Here is a 23,295-nt window from a genome sequence, read left to right as displayed (position 1 = left end):
GCAGGACAAGTAGGGGCAGAGGACAGTGGGAGGAGGGGCCGGAGAGGGGGGCATGCTCCATGCCCCGCCCAGTCCTTCCTCAGTTCCACCTCCAGCTGTGCTGCCTCCACTCTCCCCAGGCTGCAGTCAGCCTCGGCTCTGGAGGCTCTGGAGAAGGCGCTGAGTGCAGACGGCCTCCTCCGGTCAAATGTTTTTCTGCCTGAGCCCCAGGTCAGAATGGAGCCCAGCTCAACTCAGGGGAGGGGGTTAGGCAGTACATGGGCATAGAAAGCCTCGCTTTCACCCAGAGACCAGCTTAAGACCGTCCTTTGGTTCCACAGTGCCCTCAGGGGATAGGAAAAGGTGCCAGTCGTGGGGAGGAGGGAAGGGGCAAGCATGTGAATTGAGCTTCCTGAACAGTCAGGGCAGTCGCCTCTTCCTTCTGGGGTCTGTGTGCCAGCTCCCCACACACCAAGACCTCCCTGGGATCTCAAACTGAGGGAGAAGCCATTTGTAGCAAATGCTGAGCCCTCCCCCATCTCCTCCCACGTCATCCCTGAGAAAATGCCGCAGAGAAGAGGGTGGGCTGGAGAATCAGTCACCTACCCGCTGGTGCCGGGTCTCTGGGCCTGAGAGAAACGCCAGTCCGTGTTGGGCGGGGCTTGCTGTGGAGAAAACAGAGGGAAAGGGGCTGAGTACCCATGAGAAGTTAGAATGTCACCCGAGCCCCTAGGGATGGGCCGGGAGAGAAGGAGGGGAGTGGGCACAGAGAAGAAAACAGGCTAAGAGGGGGCAGGGTTGGACTCATCTCCAAAGACAAAATACACCTCAGGTCTCAGAGGTCTGAGGTACCAGAAACCAAGAGATAAATCACATTTCATCTGACCACAGTGAGCAAGCTGAGACTCCTTTCCTAAAGAAATGGCCCCTTCCTCCCTGCCCCCAGAGTCAGAACTCCTGAGCCAAAATTCAAGGACTGAAGGCATCTTCTGTGGAACTGGGGGAAGAGGTGCAGAGAAAGCCCCCTAAAGTGGCAGAGGAGGCTTTTCAGTGAGAATTCTACCAGCCCTAGAATGAATTTATTCAACTCCTCAGCTGGGAACAAAGCATCCTCTGCAGCAAGATGGCTGCTGCTCCTGGTAACCCTTTTGGTGCCAGGTTGTGCAGTGACACATTCACAGGGACACCTTCTCTGGGCCCTTGGCTCACAAGAATCTCTTCCCACAGCTAAATACATTATTAATTTAGGAGTCATGCCAGATTGGGCCTTTGCAGGGCATCCAAGTCCCGGGACACTTCTCACCCCTAGAACTCCGTGCCAGACAATGGTCTGTGACTAAGGAGAAGAGAACAAGGCTGCTCTGTCTGAGACGGAGAAAAATGGAAGGGATGCAGGGGGGAGGGATCCAGCTCCCACAGCCTCCAAGCAGGGCCAACTAAGTCTCCAGGGCTCCCAAGGGGCTGATTTGTAGCCATCTCCCACCTAGCTGAAGGTGTGGGGCTCTGGCCAGCCACTTCATTCCTGAGTCCCTTCTGGTCTTTCCAGGGGATGTGTTATCCCATCACACACTCTCATGGAGCACTCCTAGAGCCACCTCCTCACTGGTTCTGGGGTGGGCTGGTAATTAATAATCATACTTGCTCCCAGAAGCAGAGAGTGTGAGTATCTCAGATTACTCCAGGGAGAAGGAAGCTCCAGAACTGCCAGTGCTCACTCAAGGCTCACAGGTGGCAGTGATATGAGCAGAACCCAGAAACCTAGCATTCCAGGTGTATCGGGAGTCACTAGCACCATTCTGGAGCTGCCACGGAGAAGGGCACAGGGATGGCAAGCCCTCAGCCACTGTTTTCTTAGACACAGCAGAATCTACATGGAAATGCAGTGATTGTGATAGGAGGAAAGGGAGCTGGGGGAACTCAACCTACATAAGGTGAGTTTGAGCCAAGTTTGCGCTGCGGGGACTGCTCAGAAATGAGGAGCCGCAGAAGACTTTCCCCACATGTAAGGTCCTAAAAGGGAAGGAACCCCACCCTTGCCCCATCCCAGCAGAAGCAAAATCCCAGCAGAGGCAACTCCCCTCTCCTGTCCTCAAACTTTTAAAGTTCCAAGTGCCAAGAAATTAAAAGCACACTTTCTGGAGTTAGACAGGGGTTAGAATCTCTCTTACTTGCTCTGTCACTTGCAAGTCACTTGACCTCTGTGAAGCTGTTATAAGAGAGGTATGTTAGTACCTAGCCAACAGCAATGGTGGGAAGAGCAAATGAGATGAGGTTCTCAAAGGAGTTATATAGTAAGTTTCTCTCAATCAGCTATCAAAATCACCTGGGGATGTTTCAAAATACAGTCCTAGGAGCAGAGTTAGGCATAGATATATTTTGAATAAAAGCTCCTGGAGTTGGGGAAACTTGTGTTTTTTACTATTGTAGTTTCCTCACACATAAGGGCACCCTGGCATCTGGCAGAGCCTATAGCTTTCCATCCGCCAGAGGAGACAGGACTTGTTAGAGTCTCAGATAGTTTGGTCACCTCCAAATCTCTGACCCTAGATCGCTGGGCACATTGTGATCACGACGGCGCCAAAAGCCTGTATCTCTGGGGGTTGAGAGCCAGGGCGCTCCAGGCTTTCACTTCCTGCGGGAGGAAGGGGCCGCTGGTGCCACTGGAGTCCCAGGCCTGCTGTCCTATAGAGGCTCACTCACTCGCCCAACGCCGAGCCCTGCCGCGCCTCAGGCCACTGGGCAGCTCTGCCTGTCCGCCTGCTCGAGGCTTCTGGGTTGAGGGGTCGCCACCCCTGAGACGGAGTCCCGGGACCATCCGGACCTCTGGCCCAAGGGTCGTAGAGTCCCACCCGCCCGACACTTAGAGCGGGAGTCGCTCCAGCGCTCCTGGCCCCGCGCCTCGCTCAGGCCGCCCCCCAGGCGACCCAGCCCAGCCCGGGGCGCAGGTGGGAGAGGTGAGAGGAGGCTCTGGAGTCCTTGCCTGGTCCTGGGCGGCCGCGATCTGGGACCCTCACTCAGGCGCGCACAATCAGCTACGAGTACCCCTGAGCCCGGCGGAGGGAGCGGCAGAGGGGAGCTGCGAGTGGGCCGGGACAGGCCTGTGAATCTGGCCGCGAGCGAGTGGCAGTGAAAGCTGGTATTCGCGTAAGCCCACGTGCGAGGAGTGCGTGCGTGCGTCCGCGCACGTGTTGGCGGGGCGTGGCGAGCCCGTGCACCTTGTGTGGGCTGTGGGGGTGGCCTGCAGGGAGGACACGCATGAGCCCCGCGCGCACACCTAAGTCCTGCAGACAGGTGCGGTTGGGTGATGCGGGGATAGGGAGGGTAACAGTGAAGTCACAGATGCTGGGAGCTGGGGAGAAATCGAAGAGGAAACCTACAGACCCGCGAAGCGTGCCGGAGCCGGCGCCTAGGAGGCTGGCTGCAGGGGTGGATCTGTGACTGCCTCCTCCCGGGATCCCCGACACCCGCGGAAATCGCCCGAAATTCACCGGAAGCTCGAAGGGGGCCCCAGCCTTTTTTGAGTGTAGGGGTGGGGGTCAGTCCCACCTCCCCTCGCCCGCAGTCGCCACCACCCCCCGGTGCTCGGAGCCCCATCCCTTAATCGGCCACTCTGGTTCCGCGCAAACGGTCCAATGATCCCGAGAATCGGGTGGAGCGCAGCCAGCGGCCGAGGCGGCCGGAGAGGAGTGGATGCAAGTTCAGTCCCTTATGAGGACGGGCGGCTTCTCCAGTGCCGCCCCCAGGGGTCGCCCGGGGCGGCGCCGAGCCCCTCACCTGGCTCCGCTCCCGCAGCGTATTAGAGCGGGACCGGATGGCGTCAGGCTCCAGCGCCAGAGCTGTGGGCTGCTGAACGCTGAGGGGTCTTAGAAAAGTGAAGTCACTGCCGTCCGAGGCCGGTGAAAAGCACGTCCTGTAGCAGTGGCTCTGCGAGTCTGTGGGCCGCAGCGTCACCTCCATGTACTTGAGCGTGCCGTCCGAGCTCACCTGCAGGTTGGGGCTGGACTGCTTATAGAAGTCCCGGGAGGGTGAGTCCTGGCGCCTGCAGCACTGCCCTCCACCCCCGTCCCCGTCTGCGTTTCCCTGAAGGCACTTAGCTGACAGAAAGGTGAAGGTGACTAGGGATAAGAGACTGACGGTCGCTAGAGCCACAATGAGGTAAAGGGTAAGGTCTGAACGCTCAGGAGGGTGTATGAGGAAGTCACTGGATTTGGGCATTTCCTCAGGGTCCTCATCCTCCAGAACCAGCAGCACTGTGGCTGTGGAGGAGAGTGAAGGGTCACCATTGTCCCTCACCAGGACCACCACCTGCTGGGTGTCAGAGTCATCCTCCAGTAAGGCCCGGGCTGTGCGCACCTCACCAGTGTGTGTAGACACGAGGAACAGTCCTGGGGCTGTGGACTGTGGCAACAGTGAGTAGGAGAGCCACGCATTGTGGCCTGCATCAGCATCCACGGCTGTCACCTTGGTGACCAAGGAGCCAGGAGGAGCAGAGCGAGGGAGACGCTGGGGGGCTGAGTGTTCCCAGCCTGGCCGTGGGTGCAGCACAGCTGGGGCATTATCATTCTCGTCCAGGACAAACACATGCAGAGATGTGTTGGCATGCAATGGGGGAGAGCCGGAGTCTCGAACCCCAACCACAATCTGCAGCATCTGCAGCAATTCATAGTCAAAGGTACGCTGGGCAAAGACCCGTCCATCCTCTGGGTTGACATACACAAAGGAGGAGGCTGGGGCTCCCTGAACCTGATTTCCTACAATGGAGTAGGTGAGGCGGGCATTATCCCCAATGTCTGGATCTGAGGCAGCCACAGTGCAGAGAAGGGAGCCTGGAGGCCGGTTTTCTAGGATGTAAGCAGTGTAAAGCTGCTGGTTGAAGCGGGGTGCATTGTCATTGACATCTGAAATGTTGAGCCTGATGGTGAGATGTTTGTGTAGGGGAGGTGAACCAGCATCGCTGGCCAGCAGCTCGATGGTATAGTGGGATGTGGCCTCCCGGTCCAAAGACTGGCTGGTTAGCAGCGAGTAGTGATTCTCAGAAGGCTTAATCTGAAATGGCAGGTCCGGAGAGATATCAAGGCTCACTTCACCATTTCTACCTGAGTCTCGGTCTCGCACATTAAACAACCCCACTACTGTGCCCACTGGTGTGCTCTCTAGGACAGGGTTGGCCAAAGAGGCCAATAGCACCTCTGGGGCATTGTCATTGACATCACCCACATCCACTTGAATCACACAGTGGCCCTCCATGGCAGGCTGTCCCTGGTCACGGGCTTTTGCATGAATTTCATAGAAACGTGACTCCTCAAAGTCTATGGGACCCAACACATGGATTGCCCCACTGCTAGGGTCTAGGCCAAAGAGGTTCCGCACTGCCTCAGATGTGTGGTCTCCAAAAGAATAGTCTAGTTGGCCGTTGGTGCCCTCGTCTGGATCAGTGGCATTGAGGCGGAGCAGCAGAGTACCAATGGGTGCATTCTCTGGGATTCCCACACGTAGAACTGAGGATTGGAAGGTTGGAGCATTATCATTGATGTCCAGCACGATGACAGAGATAAGGGTGGTCCCTGAGTGGGCTGGGGTCCCCCCATCCACAGCAGTAAGCACCAGCTGATGTCTTGCCTGGGTTTCACGATCCAGCTGCTGCTCTAGCACCAGCTCTGGGAATGGCTTCCCATCTTTTAGGGTCTTCACATTCAGAGAGAAGTGGCTGTTGGGGCTTAGAGTGTAAAAGCTCACGGTATTGGTGCCCACATCCGGATCCTGGGCACTGTCCAGTGGGAATCGTGCCCCAGGTGCCGCTGATTCTGAGATGCGCATCTCTCGCTCAGGGGTGGCAAAGCTAGGAGAGTTGTCATTGAGATCCAGGATCTCTACCTCTACACGGATTAGCTCCAGGGGGTGTTCAGTCACCACCTGCACTGGCAGCAGGCAGCTGGTGCTGGCTCCACATAGGCTTTCTCGGTCAATCTTTTGATTCACTGCCAGGGCACCACTCATCAAGCTGAGGGAAAAATAGCGCCCATTCTCCTCAGAGCCCAATTGCAGCCGCCGGCTCAACAGATCTGTCATCTTTAAGCCCAGATCCTGAGCAACATTCCCCACCAGCGTCCCCGGCTCAGACTCCTCCACCACTGAGTAACGAAGCTGCCCAGACACCCAGCCCCAGCAGCACAAGGACAACATGCACAGCACTTGCCATTTCCCAGCGAGCTGTGGGGGTGTCTTGGGCCCCATGACCCAGAAGTCCCTTTGTGGAGAGTAAGTCTGTGCTGTCCTGTCTCCAAGGTAGACCCAGGGCTTGGAATGCAGCAGCTGAAGTCTCTTATGTCTCCTTCCAGCCTCTTAAAAACTGCTCGGAGGTTTGCCTGCTTGCAGCAGTTCTTCTTAGTCACCGAGTGGCGGGGGTGGGGAGGGGGGAGGGGAGCTGAATTTGAGTGGAGCTGGGGAGCTGGAGGAGGAGAGGCGGGCTGGAAGAGCAGATCTCCCACCTCAGCTCTGAGTCTGATTGGCCAAAAAGTCTGTGTGCTCTCAACCAATTATGGAGTCTCCTCAATCCTGGAAACCTTGGGAACACAGGCTGCAAATCTGTGTCACAGAAGCTTCCTACCTCCCCACTCACTTCGTGCTGCAGGTTGATTCAGCCCCCTTGGCAGCAAAGTTTGACAGCTCAGATGGTACTCAACAGGGAAGACAAAGTGATACAAAACTCCTCAGCGTTCTGTCCCAGCAACTTCCTGCATGACTTCAGAAGCTTCCACCACTTTGCTTGAACCAGCAAAATCTTGTCCTTCTGGGAGAGGCAAAGCCCATGTATTCCCCCACCCTCCCCCATCGTGCTGAATGCTGCTAAGGTGAGAGAAAAGATTAGTAAGAACCTTGTAAAGTCTTGCCCTGACTCTCCAGCAATGCTTTGAGGAAATCTCAATGTCAGCTGACATGGGACTTAGCTTTTCTGACGCCCCAGACCCCAAATGTGGAATGAGTGTTACAGTTTTTGGGTAGGGGAACCTTTCTGGGGCTGAATCAGGTCACCCAGGAGGGTGGTCAGAGGCCAAGCATGGATGGCTTCTAGGTTTCATGGTTTCACCAAATTCAGGAGAACTCAACTTAAAGATGCACAGGGTGGCTGTTTCTATGAATCAGCCAACTGTAAACCAGTTTTCTGACATAAGTGATTTCACTTACTGCTTTTTTCCAAAGGTGATGAGCAGCCCACACCAACCTTCTAATTTACCGCATCTAGTTGAAATCCCCAGTAGGGACTTGATATGAGTCCTGAGACCCAGACCAAAAGATCTATGCTACCACTCTGATGTGTGCCTCTCTATTCCTTTAGTTCTCTCCTCTTTCTGCTGTCTGCTATGTTTCAAATAGAGAGATCCCTTCACAGTGTACTAGATGCTGTGAGACAAAGATTTTATTTCCCCTCAATCCCTTGGGAAATGGTAACCTAGAGTTAAGGTACTTCAGAATCTGATCCCCTTTTTCAGGAAGAGTAGAGAAAACAGCCACCTTTGTCCAAGTGACTGCCTGGTGCACTGTACCCTGTGCACTGTAGCCTCCTGTGCTCCCACATTCCATCATCATGCTTCCACAACAGCCTGGCTCTTGATCACCAATTACTTTCATTTCTTACTCAGATATAGGCATGACCCACCCCCAATGCTAAATAGTGACAACTCTGGTTAATTCATAAAATAGTTACAAAGCACAGCGTCTACCACATAGTTACCTCTTACAAAAATGGTGACATCACTATGGGCTCTTACTGAGAGGCCAGTACTCTCTAGGACATGGCCTAGCCATATGCCTGGATCAGAATAACCCTCAAGCATTGGCTGAGCCTGCAAAGGTCTCACCTCTAGCCCATACAGAAGATCAGAGGGTGGGCAGCTTGGGCGAACAGGCTCCCCTGCCATAGGTGCACTGGGTGACTTCACCATCATGAAGCTATCACTCCGAGTGGGTGCAGAAGCCAAGGGTGTACAGCCGTGAGAGTGGCCTCCCACATCAACAAACTTGATAGGGTCATCTGACCCTAGCTGGATTCGGAGGATCCCATTGGAAGGGGGAAGCCCCTCCCTCCTTCGAGATCTGGTGAGACAGGCACAGGTGCCAGCAGGAAAGCAGGTCACTCCGCAGGCTGCCCCACGAAGACACTTAGAGAGTAGTGCCACGAATGAGCCAAAGGAGACAAAGCAAATTGCCACTAGGGACACAGCCAAGTAGAGGGTTAGACGAGATTCTCCTTCCCTTGGAGCTGAAGATTCTCGAAGATCTGGGACAACTGGATGAGTATCTTCCTCTAAGGACACTAAGAGAGTAACAGAGGTAGAGAGTGGTGGACTACCACTATCCTTTACCACAATGACCAGCTTCTGTGGTGGGAGGTCAGCTGGGATGGGAACAGCCGTCCGCACCTCCCCAGCATATCGAGAGACTGCAAACAGGCTGGGATCTGGGGCCTCCAGGAGCTGATAGGAAACCCAAGCATTGTAACCTGAATCCAAGTCCACAGCAGTCACCTTTGTGATTAGGTGGCCAGCACCAACTGATGGAGGCAGTGCTTGGGGACATAAGGAACCAGGCCGGGCCCGAGGACGGAGCACAGCTGGGGCATTGTCATTGAGGTCCAACACAAATAGACGAACTGTCACAGTGCTGCTAAGGGGTGGGTTGCCCCGATCCCGGGCCTGCACCTCAAACTGCAGTGTCTGGGTTTGCTCATAGTCAAAGGATCGAGTAGCATGAACAGCTCCTGTCTGGGGGTTCAGAGAGATGAAGGAGGAAGCTGATACATCTCGATTCCTGGGCTCCAAGAGCGAGTAGGAGATAAGTGCATTCAAGCCAGAGTCTGGGTCAGAGGCTGCAAGGGAGCAAAGCAGGTCCCCTGGGCGATTGTTCTCAGGAACAAACACCTCATGTGACCTCTGAAAGAAAGAGGGTGGATTATCATTCACATCTGAAATATTGAGGAAAATAGTTCTGTGGGTACTGAGAGGAGGGTTCCCAGCATCAGAAGCAGTGACCATGATGTCATAGCTAGATTTGGCCTCTCGATCCAAGGGTCCAGCAGTCACCAGGGAGAACTGGTTCCTGAAGGCAGACTTGAGGGCAAATGGCAAGTGGTCGGGAATGCGGAGGCTCACATCTCCGTTTGACCCTGAGTCCGGATCCTGCACACTGATAAGTGCCACCACAGTGCCAGGTTCTGCACTCTCGGGGAGGGTTCCAAGCTCTGAGGTCACCGTGATGTAAGGCGCATTGTCATTTACGTCCAGCAGATCCACTCGAAGGCTGCAATGTTGCTCCATGGCTGGAGAACCCCCATCGCGAGCCCGCACATCAAATTCATAGTAATTCTCACTCTCAAAGTCTAGGGGCCCCAAAAGAGTAAGCTTTCCAGTAGTGGGGTGCAGGCTAAAGAGGTTTCTTACACGATCAGGGGTATGACCACTGAAATAAAAGGTGACGTTACCACTGGGACCCAGGTCCGGGTCTGAGGCATTGAGCTGGATGAGCACCATGCCCGCTGGTGCGCTCTCCAACACACTAATCCTGTAGCTGGATTGCTGGAAGGCTGGGGCGTTGTCGTTTACGTCCAGCACGGATACCCGGAGCTCTGCGGTGCCAGATCTCGGCGGGTTCCCTCCATCGACAGCAGTCAGCACCAGGCGGTAGTCCGATTGCTTCTCTCGATCCAAAGGCTTCTCCAGGAGCAGCTCTGGGACCAGGCTGCCGTCGCTGCGCTTCTTCACATCCAGTGCAAAGTGTTCATTGGAGCTCAGCCTATAGCTGCTAATCGAATTGCTCCCCACATCTGCATCCTGAGCCTTTTCCAACGGGAAACGCTGTCCTGGAGGAGCTGCCTCCCCAATTTCCAAGTCCAGCTGCTGCCGCGGAAAACGGGGGGCGTGATCATTCACATCTACGATCTCTACCTCTGCTCGGTACATTTCCAAAGGACCTTCGGTGACAAACTCCAGGGGCACGATGCAGCTGGCACTGAGCCCACACAGTGCCTCTCGGTCGATTGGGTTCTTGATGAGCAGGGCTCCGCTGTCCAAATCCACACGGAAGTGTCTTTGGTTCACCTCTCCAGCGACCTGCAGCCTGCGAGCTGACAGACTGTCCGTATCCAGCAGGAAATCTTGGGCGACATTCCCTACAAAAGTCCCTTCCTGTGACTCCTCTGGGACCGGGTAGCGGATCTGCCCACAAACGTAACCCAGGTGGTAAAAGAGGAACAAAGGGGTAGCCCACCGCCAGATTTCTGTCCAGCTTCTCACCTTGAGGAGCATTGCTGCCGCCCGCTAATTCTCTACTTGCTCCTGAGACGCGGATGAAGCCGACCCGCCCCAAACAGCCACAGCAGCTGGAGACACCTATCTCCCTTTCCCCGCGCCAGCTCTGGCGCGGTTCGGCCGGCGCCGCAAGGGTTACGCGCCGTTTTTGCTGGTGGCGGGGTAGATTTGTCTGCCTTTCACCACCCGATTGGCAGACAGCGGCTCCCCGGCTCAGCCAATAGGCTGAGCAGAGAACGTCCCAACAGCAGCAGGGTTAATGCGTCGCAGCACTGGAGGGGAAAAAGCCCACCCTATCTTCCACGCTCCCCCACCCCGCAAAAACCCAGCCTATCTTTTCACCTTCCTCCCGCTCAACGGCATGTTTTTCCAAAGGTTGTTACCTCTGTGGGGAGGCAGACAACATATATGGTTTTGTTTTTTTTTCTAACACACCGACTGACCCCGCCCCTTTTCGGCGGGGAAAACAGCCACAGCCTGAGCCCTAGCAACCTGCGGCCCACTGAGAGGGAGAGTAGCCATTGGAGAGTGGTCACTTTGTTCAAGCCAGTGTTGTCATCAACCAGTATTCTAAATGAGTAGCTTCCGTCTCAGTCTGATTGTATTAGAGCAACTGCTAATTAGAACCACTGCCATATACTCAAAACTCTGCCCTTAGAATATTCAGAAACGGATCCATCTCTTTGCAGAAAAGGCTTACACATTAATGTAGCCAATTAAATTTATGCAATACATGTTCTCATTGTAACAGGAGGCACAGCGGAAACCAAACCTCTCTTATTCAGACATTTGCTAGTGATACACTAGATACACTAAATTACCATTTATTGCTTTCAAGGACAGTATGGAAGCAGGGTGGAGGAAGCCAGGAGAGGGAGATGTTTCAAAACAGTAAAGAATCAGTGTGTCTGGGAGGTGCTAAGAACCAGATCTCTTTACCTGGCAGAATGCTAATATTCACAGATTTAATAGCTTCCTTGAATGATTGAGCTATGAACCAACAGCATTGTGCCTACAAATTCCCTTTATTTGACACCAAGGTATTCTTGATCTGTTGTTAATTACCAACGAAGACCATTTCAAAAGAGCAAGCTTTTCACTTAGCCCCAGGGGACCACTTGGAGCTGGAGACTTGATCTCACCCCACCCCCACCCTCATCCAGACCTCCCAGCAACCTAGCTACTCCCTTGCGCAAGCACAGAAACAGCACAATTCACACTGTAGGTACATACAACCTGCAATCTGAGTGGGAAACACACCAGAGCACAGAGAAAGAGAAAAATCCATCCTGATCTGGACACGAAATTTCTTAATTCAACCAAGTCCTTACCTAGGTTACACTGGCTGCCAAAAAAAGCAGCAACAACTGGAGTTCTTATCCTTCCCCAATATTTTTCCAAGCCTCGATCCTCAGGAATATCCTTTTGACTATGGTGGGAACCAATATTCTGGTGTCAAAAAGAGGAATCTGGCTTTCTGTGTTCTTTTACACACACACACACACACACACACACAAACACACATCCCTCTATACCTTCTCCCATGGGAATGATGGAGGTGTAAACCAGCCTGACCTATTAGGTGTTTATGCCAGAATTCACTGTCTCTGTGAATGGCACTGTCATCCCCCCAGCTGCCTTAGTCAGAATCTAGGGGGATCAACCTTGACTCATCCCTGTCCTTCACTTCCTATATCATGTCAATCAACAAGTCCTGATGATTTTATTGTAGTCAGCTCCCTCCATCTGTACTGCCACTGTGCTGGTTCAAGCATTTATCAATCTTCTCTTCAAATATTGCAATAGCTTTCAAACTATTGCAAAGAGATAAGATCTCTTTGCCTCCAGTCCCAATGTCCCCAGTCCCTTCACTTATGACTGACAGAATAATCTTTCTAAAACAAAAAAACCTCATGATATCATATGCATATCAGTTCAAATTTCTGCAGTGACTCTCCTCTCATCTATATGGAATAAAATAAAAACTCCTTGGCATGGCCTACTTGCTTCACCTCAGGATCTAACTCCGGCCTACTTGCTTCACCTCATCTCCTACAAAGACTGTCTGTTTTACACACACACTTTTTTTTTGAGATGGAGTCTCTCTCTGTTGCCCATGCTGGAGTGCAGTGGCCTGATACCAGCTCACCGCAACCTCTGCCTCCCGGGTTCAAGCAATTCTCCTGCCTCCGCCTCTCAAGTAGCTGGAATTACAGGCACCCACAACCACGCCTGGCTAATTTTTTGTATTTTTAATAGAGATGAGGTTTCACCATGTTGGCCAGGCTGGTTTCAAACTCCTGACCTCAAGTGATCTGCCCACCTTGCCTCCCAAAGTGCTAGGATTACAGGCATGAGCCACCGTACCTGGCCACACACACAGTTTAAGGTTCAGTGATAATGAAATACCATAATCCCTCTGCATGGAATTTCTTGCAATGGCCCCTCCCTGCCCTGTCCTTTCCCCTTTACTGTCTGACAAACTACTACTCAACCTTTAGTTCATAGCTCAAGCATCACCACCTCTATCACTTCTTCCTGGTTTCCCCAAGCTGATTTAGGTGTTTTTTCCCATTTTGTCCCACTGCATCTTATGCTATGCAGAACTCTATTATCTTTTTTTTTTTTTTTTTTTTGCATATCTGTCTCATACTGTATTCTGGGTACCAGAATGATAACTTTTAATTGTTTACAGTGTCTGGCACATAGGGATGCTAAGACATGGTGAATGTCAGTATTATTATTTTTAGTTCAACAAATAGTTATTGAGTACTTGCTCCATACAGGGACTTTATATGCATTACTTTTCACTCTCACAACAAGTTTGCAAAGCAGATATTCTCTTTATTTTATAGATGAGGAAACTGGAGTTTAAAGAGATTAAAAGACTTATCTAAAGCTAAACAACTAGTATGTACAGTACTATACTTACATTGGCAATTTCACACCAAAACAAGTACCCAGTCTGTTTTACTAGAACTAGAGCATAAAGCCTTAATCTTACATATCTTTGACTTGACCTTTTTATGCCAGCCATATGATTCTCCCAACTCTAGATTTTTTTTTTTTTTTTTTTTTTTTTGAGATGGAGTGAGTTTTACTCTTGTTGCCTAGGCTGGAATGCAACAGCATGATCTTGGCTCACTGCAACCTCTGCTTCCTGAGTTAAAGCGATTCTCCTGCTTCAACCTCCCAAGTAGCTGGGATTACAGGCACCTGCCACCACACCTGGTTGATTTTTTTTTTTTTTTTTTTTGAGATGGAGTTTCGCTCTTTCACCCAGGCTGGAGTGCAGTGGCGTGATCTCGGCTCACTGCAACCTCCACTGTCAAGTGATTCTCCTGCCTCAGCCACCATGCCCGGCGAATTTTTGTATTTTTAGTAGAGACGGGGTTTCACCATGTTGGCCAGGCTGGTCTTGAACTCCTGACCTCGTGATCAGCCCGCCTCCGCCTCCCAAAGTGCGGGATTACAGGCGTGAGCCACCAGGCCCGGCCTGATTTTTGTATTATTAGTAGAGATAGGGTTTCACCATGTTGGCCAGGCCGGTCTTGAACTCCTGGCCTCAGGTGATCCGCTGGCCTCGGCCTCCCTAAGCACTGGGATTACAGGCGTGAGCCACTGAGCCCAGCCCCATCTCTAGATTTTTATTGAGACATAATTCACATACCATACAAATCACATATTTAAAGTGTACAATCCGATGGTTTTCAGTGTATTTACATATACTAAACTGATGCAATCATCATCACAATCTAATTATACAACAATTTTGTCACATCCCTCCAAAAAGAACCCAATACCTATTGAACAGCTGTAGATGTTTAAATAATAGTTGTCCAGGGGCTAGTGCTTTAGGAGGGTTTTTCCCTTAGATGACTGAAATACCATTTTATGTCTTCCTGCAGTGATCTTTTAGAGCTATTCTATGTAATACTTTAAAGCTGGGAGACCTTACCATGTTTTTTAAAAAATTGGGCCTGGCCCAATAAAGCTGGATTCTGGTTCTGCAAATACCAGAATAACACTTTACTTCACAAATATGCTAAATGAGGGATTGGCAGGTTCTAGAGTACTGCTTTTCTTTTTTTTTTCTTTCTTTCTTTTTTTTTTTTTTTGAGGCGGAGTCTCGCTCTGTCGCCCAGGTTGGAGTGCAATGGTGTGATCTGGGCTCACTGAAACTTCCGCATCCTGGGTTCACTGATTCTCCCTCACTGATGCTTCCGCCTCAGCCTCCAGAGTAGCTGGGACTACAGGTGTGCGCCACCATGCCCAGCTAATGTTTGCATTTTTAGTAGAGACGGGGTTTCACCATATTGGCCAGGCTGGTCTCAAACTCCTGATCTTATGATCCACCCACCTCAGCCTCCCAAAGTAGTGGTTTTCAAATTTGTCTGCACATTAGGATCAAGTGGGGACCTTCAAAAAATGATGCCTGTGTCCCACCCCCAGAGATTGTGCTTTAATTGGTTGGGGTGTGGCCTGGGTTTCAGAATTTTTAAAAGGTCTCTAGGTGATTTTAATGTGCAACCAAGTTTGAAAACATTGTTCTAGGGAAAATGCCAGTTGTTTTCCAGGCTGACCAGGAGAGCGGCAGTTATTTCTTGCTGGCTTTCATGCTTTCTTAGTCTTTTCATATGTGCTTCTACTTTGTCATTTTTGGTTGTTCTCATATGTGTATTTCCAAGGTGTGTTTAAGATTTTAGGTGGGTGAAGAACTAATAAAAATAATAATAGTAATAGCTGATAATTTTTTTTGAGACAGGGTCTCACTCTATTGCCATGGTTGAAGTGTAGTGGTGCAATCACAGCTGACTGTAGCTTCAACTCCCAGGCTCAAGCAATTCTCCCACTTCAGCCTCCCAAGTAGCTGGTACCACAGGTGCATGCCAACATGCCCAGCTAATGAAAACACAGTTTTGTTTTTTTTTTTTTGTAGAGACAGGATCTCACTATGTCGCTCAGGCTGGTCTTGAACTGCTGGCCTCAAGCAATCCTCCTGCCTCAGCCTCCCAAAATGCTAGGAGCTGGCTAATAATTGTTTAACAGTTATGATATGCCAGGCACCATGCTAAACACTTTGCATACATTATGTCATGCATGAATCTTATAAAACACTTATTATTCCCTTTTTGCATATGAGGAAGAGGCTTAGAAAGGAGATTGAGTAACTTGGCCACAGACTCATAGTTGGTAAATGGTAGAACCTCATTTGTCTAACTGCCAAATCCAAGAGTTGATAGCAACGATGCACTAAGTAACAAAATAACAGTGGTTCTCCTACAGTTAAGAGTATGTATAGGGTTCTCTCCAGGGCAAAGGCCTTGCAGTCACCTTGCACGGATACCATGCCTTGGATAGTATCCTTGCATACCACCCTGAATTAATGAATGCTTTACCTTTCTAAGGACATGAATTTATCTACTTTTCACATTGTGCATATACTTAAGAAAAATAAGGCTGGAAGGACAGGGACTAACACTGGAGGCACCAAAAAGACTCTCCTTTTGTAGTTTCTGGGATTTTTGTTGTTGTTGTTTTTGTTGTTAAAGAGACATGGTTTCCCTACATTGCCTAGGCTGGAGTGCAGTGGCTATTCACAGATGTCATCCCACTACTGGATAGCACAGCAGTTTTGACCTTCTCCATTTCCAACCTGGGCCAGTTCACCCCTCTTTAGGCAACCTGATGGTCCTGCCCTCCCAAGAGGTCACTGTATTCATGCTGAACTTAGTGCAGACAGTGGATTGATCAATTGATCAGCATAGTGCACCACAGCCCAGAACTCCTGGGCTCAAGCAATCCTCCCACCTCAGGCACTGAGCAGCAGGAACTACAGGTGTACACCACTGAGTCTGGCTACTTTATGTTTTCTTGGGTTGACTAGATTTATTTTTGAAATAAATTATTACTTTTATAATTCAAAGTGGATATCTTTGGGTTTGGAGATTATAGTTTTAATTTTTTAAATACTTTTCTGTATTTTCTGAATTTTCTAGCAAACATGCATTACTGTTATAAGGTAAAAATATTTTGTAAGTAGGGTGCACATCATTTCCAGTAGAGTGCTTGAAATAAAATTTAAAGGATGCCTGGAATTTCATTTCATTCATAAAAAATTATCTGAGAATGAGGTACACGATCTGTATAAACAAAGGAAAATTATCAAAAAGCTATTAGTTTTACTACAAATGTCACAATCACTTGAAAGGTGGAGGAATGAGGTAGTTTTTGTATTCCTAGAAGCTGCCACTGGTTAGAGGTATCCAGCAGCTTATTCCTAATGTAAATGATACCAAGCTAAACTCTGATCGCTGAGATCTTGTGTTTTGGCTTAACCATCCCTTAGTAAGATTGGTTAGTTGTGACAGCAAATGAGTGCTGAGGATGTGAATTGGGTCCACAGATGAGTCAAGTATCTTCCCCCTGAAATGGGACCACAAACCACACTCTGGCAGGCCACCATCTCACAAAGGCACTAACTTTGATCTAGGAAGGGCCAGGTGAAAGTGTGAATGCATCATCAGGAAAACATCTTTATCACTAAAAAAACAGCTCCATTCCTTCCTCAATATGATGTAGGAATAAAAAAGCACTAACAGGGTCAAACATGACTTGCTAAACCTTACCTGTCCGGGAGGGGCGCTCTCTGCACCCAACACCTGCCTATAGAACACGGGATCACAGCTCCGCAGCGTGTTCTGGCGGCTGGCCAGTGGACTGGCTGCACCAGGTTTCTTCAGCAGCGGGTCGCTGCGGCGGGAGTCCGTGGTGAGATACACCTGATGGTAAAGGTGCGGCGACATCAGGCCTCCCCGCACGGCGTCCGCGTGCAAGGAGGGCCCTGGTGTTCGGTACAGTGAGCTCACCGGGGCTCGGTATAGGTCTCTAGACTGCTTCCACTTGTAAACTTTGAATATGATTACTCCGAACACTGTGACCACGAACCCCACAGAAACCAGGATTAGAGAAAGAAGTAGATAAAAGGTGAGATTTTTGTTCTGCTCCCGGGGGGCAGAGCCAGAGGGGAACTCGGCTCGGGCTTCAGGAGAGTCCTCGGTTACTGACACAGTGAGGGTAGCAGTGGTGGAGAGCGAAGGCTCCCCATTGTCTTTGATCAACACCGTGAGAGTCTGCCTGGGTGAATCTGTGTCCTGGACTGGACGGGCAGTACTGATTTGACCAGTGTGGAGCCCTATGGCAAAAAGGCTCTGGTTAGGGGATCCCAAGAGACTGTAGGAGAGCCAGGCATTGTGCCCTGCATCCGCGTCCCAGCCTACCACCCGTGACACTAGGTGGCCTGCTGAGGTACCTCGAGGCAGCATCTCCACCGAGCTCCCACCTGGCCGAGGATACAGGACCTGGGGGGCATTGTCATTGCGATCAGTGACAAATATGTTCACGCTGATGTTGGTGGCCAGGACTGGGGTGCCCCCATCGCTGATATGAGCTGTTAATTCAAATTCCCGCCGATCCTCATAGTCTAGGGGCACTAAGGATGACACTATGCCATTGTCACGATTTATTGTGAAATAGCGACCCACTAGCCCAGTTTCAGCTCCTTGCTCCAAGAGAAAGAAAGAAAGCCGAGCATTCTGCGGGGCGTCGGGGTCCCAGACACTTAGGTTTAGTATTGGAGCCCCGGGGAGGTTGTTTTCCTCAATGTAAACGTCGTAGGAAGATTGAGAAGATTGTGGAGGGTTGTCATTGATGTCGGACACTTGAACACGCACTATTGTAAGGGCTGAGAGGGAAGGGGTTCCGGCGTCTCGGGCGGTGATGCTGAGGTTGTATTCTGGCACAGTCTCCCGATCCAGGTCTGCACTGGTTTTCAAAGTGAAGTAATTCTTGAGGGAAGAAGTAAGGCTGAAAGGGAGACCCGGTGGAACTTCGCAGGTCACCAGACCGTTCTCGCCAGCATCCAGGTCAGTCACACTGAGCAAAGCGATGACAGTCCCCAGAGGGGCATCCTCGGGTACTGGGCTGTACACGGAGGTGACTGTGATCTCCGGAGCATTGTCATTCACATCCACAACCTCCACCAACACTTTGCAATGTGCTCCTTCGGGATTGGCGCCCTTGTCTTTGGCCTGGATGTAAATCTCATGGAGTTTGGTGTCCTCGAAGTCCATTCGACCCTTGATTGTCAGCATCCCGGTTACAAGGTCTAAGGCGAATAGTTCCCGCACGCCAGCGCGGTTGTGGCTGCCGAAGGAGTAAATAATTTCACCGTTGGGGCCTTCATCCAGATCCGTTGCAAGGACTTGTACCACGCGCGTGCCGGAGGGTGCATCCTCCAGGACGCGCGCCCGGTACAAGGACTGGTTGAAGACAGGCGCATTGTCATTCGCGTCCAGCACCGTGATGTGAATAGGCAGGCTGGCGGAGAGGGCTGGGGTCCCTCCATCCAACGCCGTCAGCACTAACTGGAGACTAGGCTCCCGTTCTCGGTCCAGGGCGCGCTCCAACACCAGCTCCGCGTACTTGGTGCTGTCCTCCCGCGTCTGCACGCGAAGCGCGAAGTATTCATTTCGGCTCAGCTCATAGGTTTGTAAAGAGTTGCTTCCCACATCGGGATCGTGCGCGCTCTCGAGCGGAAAGCGCGTCCCCGGAGCCACGGCCTCGCTAATCTCCAATTTCATTTCCTGGGTAGGGAAAGCAGGATTGTTGTCGTTGATGTCCTGGATCACCACTTCCACGCTGAACAGCTCCAGCGGGTTCTCCACTACCAACTCCAGAGTTACAGTGCAAGAGGGCAGTGTCCCACACAGCTCCTCTCGATCCAGACGGTCGTTCACAAACATCTCTCCGGTCTCCCGGTTCACCTCAAAGAATCTTCGGCTAGCTCCAGACACCACCCGGAGCCTGCGGGCTGACAGGCTACCGAGATCCAAACCAAGGTTCGCGACCACGTTGCCCACAGCGAAACCCTTCTCTCTTTCCTCCGGGATCTCATAGTGAATGACCGTGGAAGCCTTGTTCAAGGCACCAAGCAGAAGCAAAACTCCGACTACCCTCCCGGTGCTTACCAGTCCGCTCCTCCAGGCCTCTGGGACCATCTCACTCAAAAGCAATTCCTTTCAGCGGGATCCAGATCGTCCCTGAGATTTCGCTGAGAAACTTTCAGCGGGTTAGCGCTTGGGCGCTGGGCGCCGAGTCCGACATGGCTTTCTGGATGCCGTTGATTTGCTCGCCGGCTGTTCAGTCTCTGCCTCATCCCGGGGCGCAGAAAGGGGACGGGCAGGGGCCCGATCTCCAGCGTCTTCATTGGCCGACAGCGGCACACAGAGTCCCAGCCAATAACTGCACGAAGAATGAGCTAGCGCCGGGCTCTCTGAGCAGGACACGCGCTAGCGCCAGGAACTTCACTTTCCTTTGGCTTCCTTCCAGAGTTTCCAGCCAAAGCGCCTTGCCAGTATCGGTGCATAGGAAACCTACCTTAGGGAAAGCCAGCCTTGGGGCTGTGAGGCTAGCCGTTCTGCAAGTCTCCAATCCAAATCAAGACCCATTAAACATTTGAATTACTTTCTTTGATCACAAGAAAGGGGATCGAACCAAACCGAAAACTACGCAACGTTGTCTGGAAAAACACCAACAAATCTGGTTTGTTGGAAGACAGACAATTAGCCGGACCCTACTTGTAAGGAGGCATTTAGCATTTCCGTGGAGACATTAATAATTTCAGTTTTATCTCTTACCAAATGAAATTAGCATTCCCTGTCACTTCCTCATTATCTGGAGCTACTATCAAATTAGCAGGAGTTACAATCTATTGGTTTAACTCTGGCTTATAAAGTTTAAAAGTACAATTCAGATTTTATTTCTTTTAAAACTGGATGTCATTGTTAGCTCTCATTTCTTAAGAACCAGGGAGTAATAAGAAATTTCCCTACTCTGTCTTTCACAAGGAGCATGATCTCAATTGTAGAGCACACTCTCTCTATCGTTTCCCTTTACTTGATCAATCCTTTTCCCAAGATCTTGGGTATCATATGCCACAAGAAGTTGCACTGCTAATGAAGAAGAAGACGGAGAAGATTTTAAAAAGAAAAAAAGCCAGGCCTATTTATCACCTAGGATCTTTATAAAATTATTGAAATAATGGCAGCAAAGCTCCACAAATCTTTAGAAAATACAAAGCCTTTAGTCATAGAATAAAGAGCCTTAAGTTTTCTGCATTTAGAATTGTTGTCACCAAACAAAATTATAATGATTAGGATAGTGAATAAAAGAGTCCACTGTGATATAAGCCAGAGATGAGATGTATATCTTTGAACAAGAAACGAACCTCTAAAGTTCCTGCTCCTATCCTATTAAATGAAGAAGGCAGGTAAAGTGCCTGGCACAGAGTAAGCCTCAATTAATGATGCAAACCACTCCATTAGATGTAAAGTGTTAGAGCCTCATACTATTTCTGTATATTTGTCTTGGACATCACTTTGATTGCATAGAGTCCTTTTGAAGTATAACAGAACCGTGAACATAGGTGAAGGGGTAAGCACATAGGTTAGGTAGGTAGAAAAGAAGTAAGGATATATAGGATATTTCCCAAAGAGATGAAAAGCCATATGTGACCTATATTTCCATGTCTTTAACACTTCAATTAATCTCTGAAAACCCCCAGTTTTAAATGCTCAAGTTTGATAATTAGCCAGACCAGCAAGAGGGCTGATAGGCATTAGAAGATAGAATACATTTAGAATTTAGAATATAGAGTATAGCCCAATCACTTGCTACTCAAAGTGTGAGGACCAATGGTCTAGGCATCACTGGGGAGCTTGTTAGAAATGCAGAAATGCCCTCCTCTAGACCTACTGAGACAGGACTTACATTTTAACAAAACATCAGGGTGATTTGAAAACACATTAAAGTTTGGCAAGCACTGATCTAGTGGGTTATTCAGAGATACACTGGTTCATCAATCTTTTTTTCCCCTATTCAGCATCACTTAATTCACAATCTGGTTTTTGAAAATCAGCTTTTAAAAATGTAAGTAGTTTTCTCAATAATAAGGCCTGTCATTTTCTTGATAATAAGGCCTGTAGTTTTCTGAGACTTTTGTTGTTGTTGTTTTTGTGGTTGTTTCTTTTTGGTTTTTGTTTCTGAGGCAGGATCTCGCTCTGTCATCCAGGCTGGAGTACAGTGGAATAATCATAGCTCACTGTAAACTCCAACTCCTTGGGCTCAAGGGATCCTCCCGCCTCAGCCTTCTAAGTAGCTAGGACGACAGGCCTGAGCTACTGCACCCAGCTCATAGTTTTCTTAAGACCTCTTCATGAACCAACAGAACCCTTGTGTATGCATTCTCCACAATAGTGAGGTTGATCTTCCTAAAATTTTAATTGGATCACACAATTGTCCAGCTGCTCCTCAGTAGCATCATACTGCTCTTGAATTAAAATACCAAATCCTTTGCATAGTATCCAAGTTCTCATGTCTTCTCCCTCTCTCACTATACTCCATTGCACCACTTGGAGGGTGGTCAGAACCCCAGCCCTTCCCTGTCTCAGGGCCTTCACACAAGTTGTTCCTTTGCCAGAAAAGCTGCTTTCTCCTCCCTCCCTTTGCTTTGCTAATTTCTACAGGTCTTTCTGGTCTTAGTTTAAATGTTATTTCCTAATAGAGGTCTTCCATTAGGCCCCAGTTAAAACCAGGATCCTTTGTTATGCTCTCTCAGAACACCTTATATTTTTTCCATTGAACTTGGCACAACTTTAAATTTTGTAATTATTTTTGCATAAGCAAAATGTCTGCTTCCCCCACTGAAAAAGAAAAAAAGAAGCTCCAGGAGGGCAGGGACCATGCTATTTTGGTGGCCACTTGTATCCTTACTGTCTAGCACAGCAGGCACTTAATGCTTATTAATATAGCAATCTTTATGCTACTGACATAGTAAAATAATCATGGCATACACTAAGGACTATATATGTATTCATTTGTGTGGATCCAGTCTCCCTGGAAGTAAGTATTTTTTAGAAGATATATTTACTCCTTCAAGTTACCAGTGGGCCTTCCTAGCCCTAATGATCTGAAGAGATAATATAGTTTGCCAAAGAGCCAAGTAAGGTGTGGTAATACAACTCACAGTGGATAATAAACAAAGATGCCGTAACTTGTTGTATCACTTCTTTCTTTCTTCTTTCCTTCCTTCCTTCCTTTCTTCCTTCCTTCTTTCTTTTTCTTTTCTTTTTTTTTTTTTTTGAGTTTCACTCTTGTTGCCCAGGCTGGAGTGCAATGGCGTAATCTTGGCTCACCACAACCTCCTCCTCTCGGGTTCAAGCAATTCTCCTGCCTCAGCCTCCCGAGTAGCTGGGAATACAGGCATGTGCCACCACGCCCAGCTAATTTTCTATTTTTAGTAGAGATGGGGGTTTCTCCATGTTGGTCAGGCTGATCTTGAACTCCCAACCTCAGGTGATCCGCCAGCCTCCGCCTCCCAAAGTGCTGGGATCACAGGTGTGAGCCACAACGCCTGGCTTGTATCACTTATTTCTAGGGGAAATGAAAGGACCAGTATACAGGATTTATATACTGATTCAAAACAATTTCCCAGTCTTTATCTTTTTTCTTCTTTGTTTTATAATTTCAAGAGAGCTTCTGACCAATGAGATGCAGCATTTATAATATAATTTTTTTTTCTTGAGATGGTGTCTCACTCTGTCACCCAGGCTGGAGTGCCGTGGCATGATCTCGTCTCACTGCAAGCTCCGCCTTCTGGGTTCAAGCGATTCTCCTGCCTCAGCCTCCCTAGTAGCTGGGCTACAGGTGCGTGCCACCACGCCTGGCTAATTTTTTCTATTTTTAGTGGAGACGGGGTTTCACCATGTTAGCCAGAATGGTCTCGATCTCCCAACCTCGTGATCTGCCTGCCTCAGCTTCCCAAAGTGCTGGGATTATAGGTGTGAGCCACTGCGCCCGGCTATAATATAATTTTAAAATAGAAAGTGAATGTATTATATGATCGAGAGTAAGGTCTTAGTGTCAAAAAGATTCAAATTCCAATACCTAGTAG

General features: G+C 49.6%; 4 protein-coding genes across 4 annotated transcripts in view; all 4 read right to left on the bottom strand.

Moving 5' to 3' along the window:
- Positions 1 to 23,295, bottom strand: part of LOC129036253 (protocadherin gamma-A3) — a 173,655-nt gene that overhangs the window by 17,498 nt on the left and 132,862 nt on the right. Inside the window, exon 3 of the mRNA XM_054487146.2 lies at positions 586 to 644. Within this exon, the coding sequence (XP_054343121.1) occupies positions 586 to 644 (59 nt within the window). The remainder of the gene's footprint in view (positions 1 to 585; positions 645 to 23,295) is intronic.
- On the bottom strand, positions 651 to 6,213 carry PCDHGC5 (protocadherin gamma subfamily C, 5). Its single transcript, XM_054489308.2, has one exon. It carries the CDS (start codon positions 6,211 to 6,213, stop codon positions 3,577 to 3,579), a length of 2,637 nt encoding a protein of 878 aa, XP_054345283.1. The 3' UTR covers positions 651 to 3,576.
- PCDHGC4 (protocadherin gamma subfamily C, 4) lies at positions 7,665 to 13,526 on the bottom strand. Its single transcript, XM_054489310.2, has one exon. It carries the CDS (start codon positions 10,278 to 10,280, stop codon positions 7,665 to 7,667), a length of 2,616 nt encoding a protein of 871 aa, XP_054345285.1. The 5' UTR covers positions 10,281 to 13,526.
- PCDHGC3 (protocadherin gamma subfamily C, 3) lies at positions 15,203 to 21,477 on the bottom strand. The gene has a single exon (XM_054489311.2). It carries the CDS (start codon positions 19,340 to 19,342, stop codon positions 16,751 to 16,753), a length of 2,592 nt encoding a protein of 863 aa, XP_054345286.1. The 5' UTR covers positions 19,343 to 21,477; the 3' UTR covers positions 15,203 to 16,750.

The sequence above is a fragment of the Pongo pygmaeus genome, chromosome 4 (assembly GCF_028885625.2).
Source record: "Pongo pygmaeus isolate AG05252 chromosome 4, NHGRI_mPonPyg2-v2.0_pri, whole genome shotgun sequence".
In the NCBI taxonomy this organism is placed as follows: Eukaryota; Metazoa; Chordata; class Mammalia; order Primates; family Hominidae; genus Pongo; species Pongo pygmaeus.
The sequence above is the reverse complement of the archived record's forward strand: the minus strand, read 5'-3'. Positions and strand labels throughout refer to the sequence as shown.

Coding starts and splice junctions, on each gene's coding strand:
- PCDHGC5 (XM_054489308.2), bottom strand. CDS start 6,213: ATGGGGCCCAAGACACCCCCACAGCTCGCTGGGAAATGGCAAGTGCTG.
- PCDHGC4 (XM_054489310.2), bottom strand. CDS start 10,280: ATGCTCCTCAAGGTGAGAAGCTGGACAGAAATCTGGCGGTGGGCTACC.
- PCDHGC3 (XM_054489311.2), bottom strand. CDS start 19,342: ATGGTCCCAGAGGCCTGGAGGAGCGGACTGGTAAGCACCGGGAGGGTA.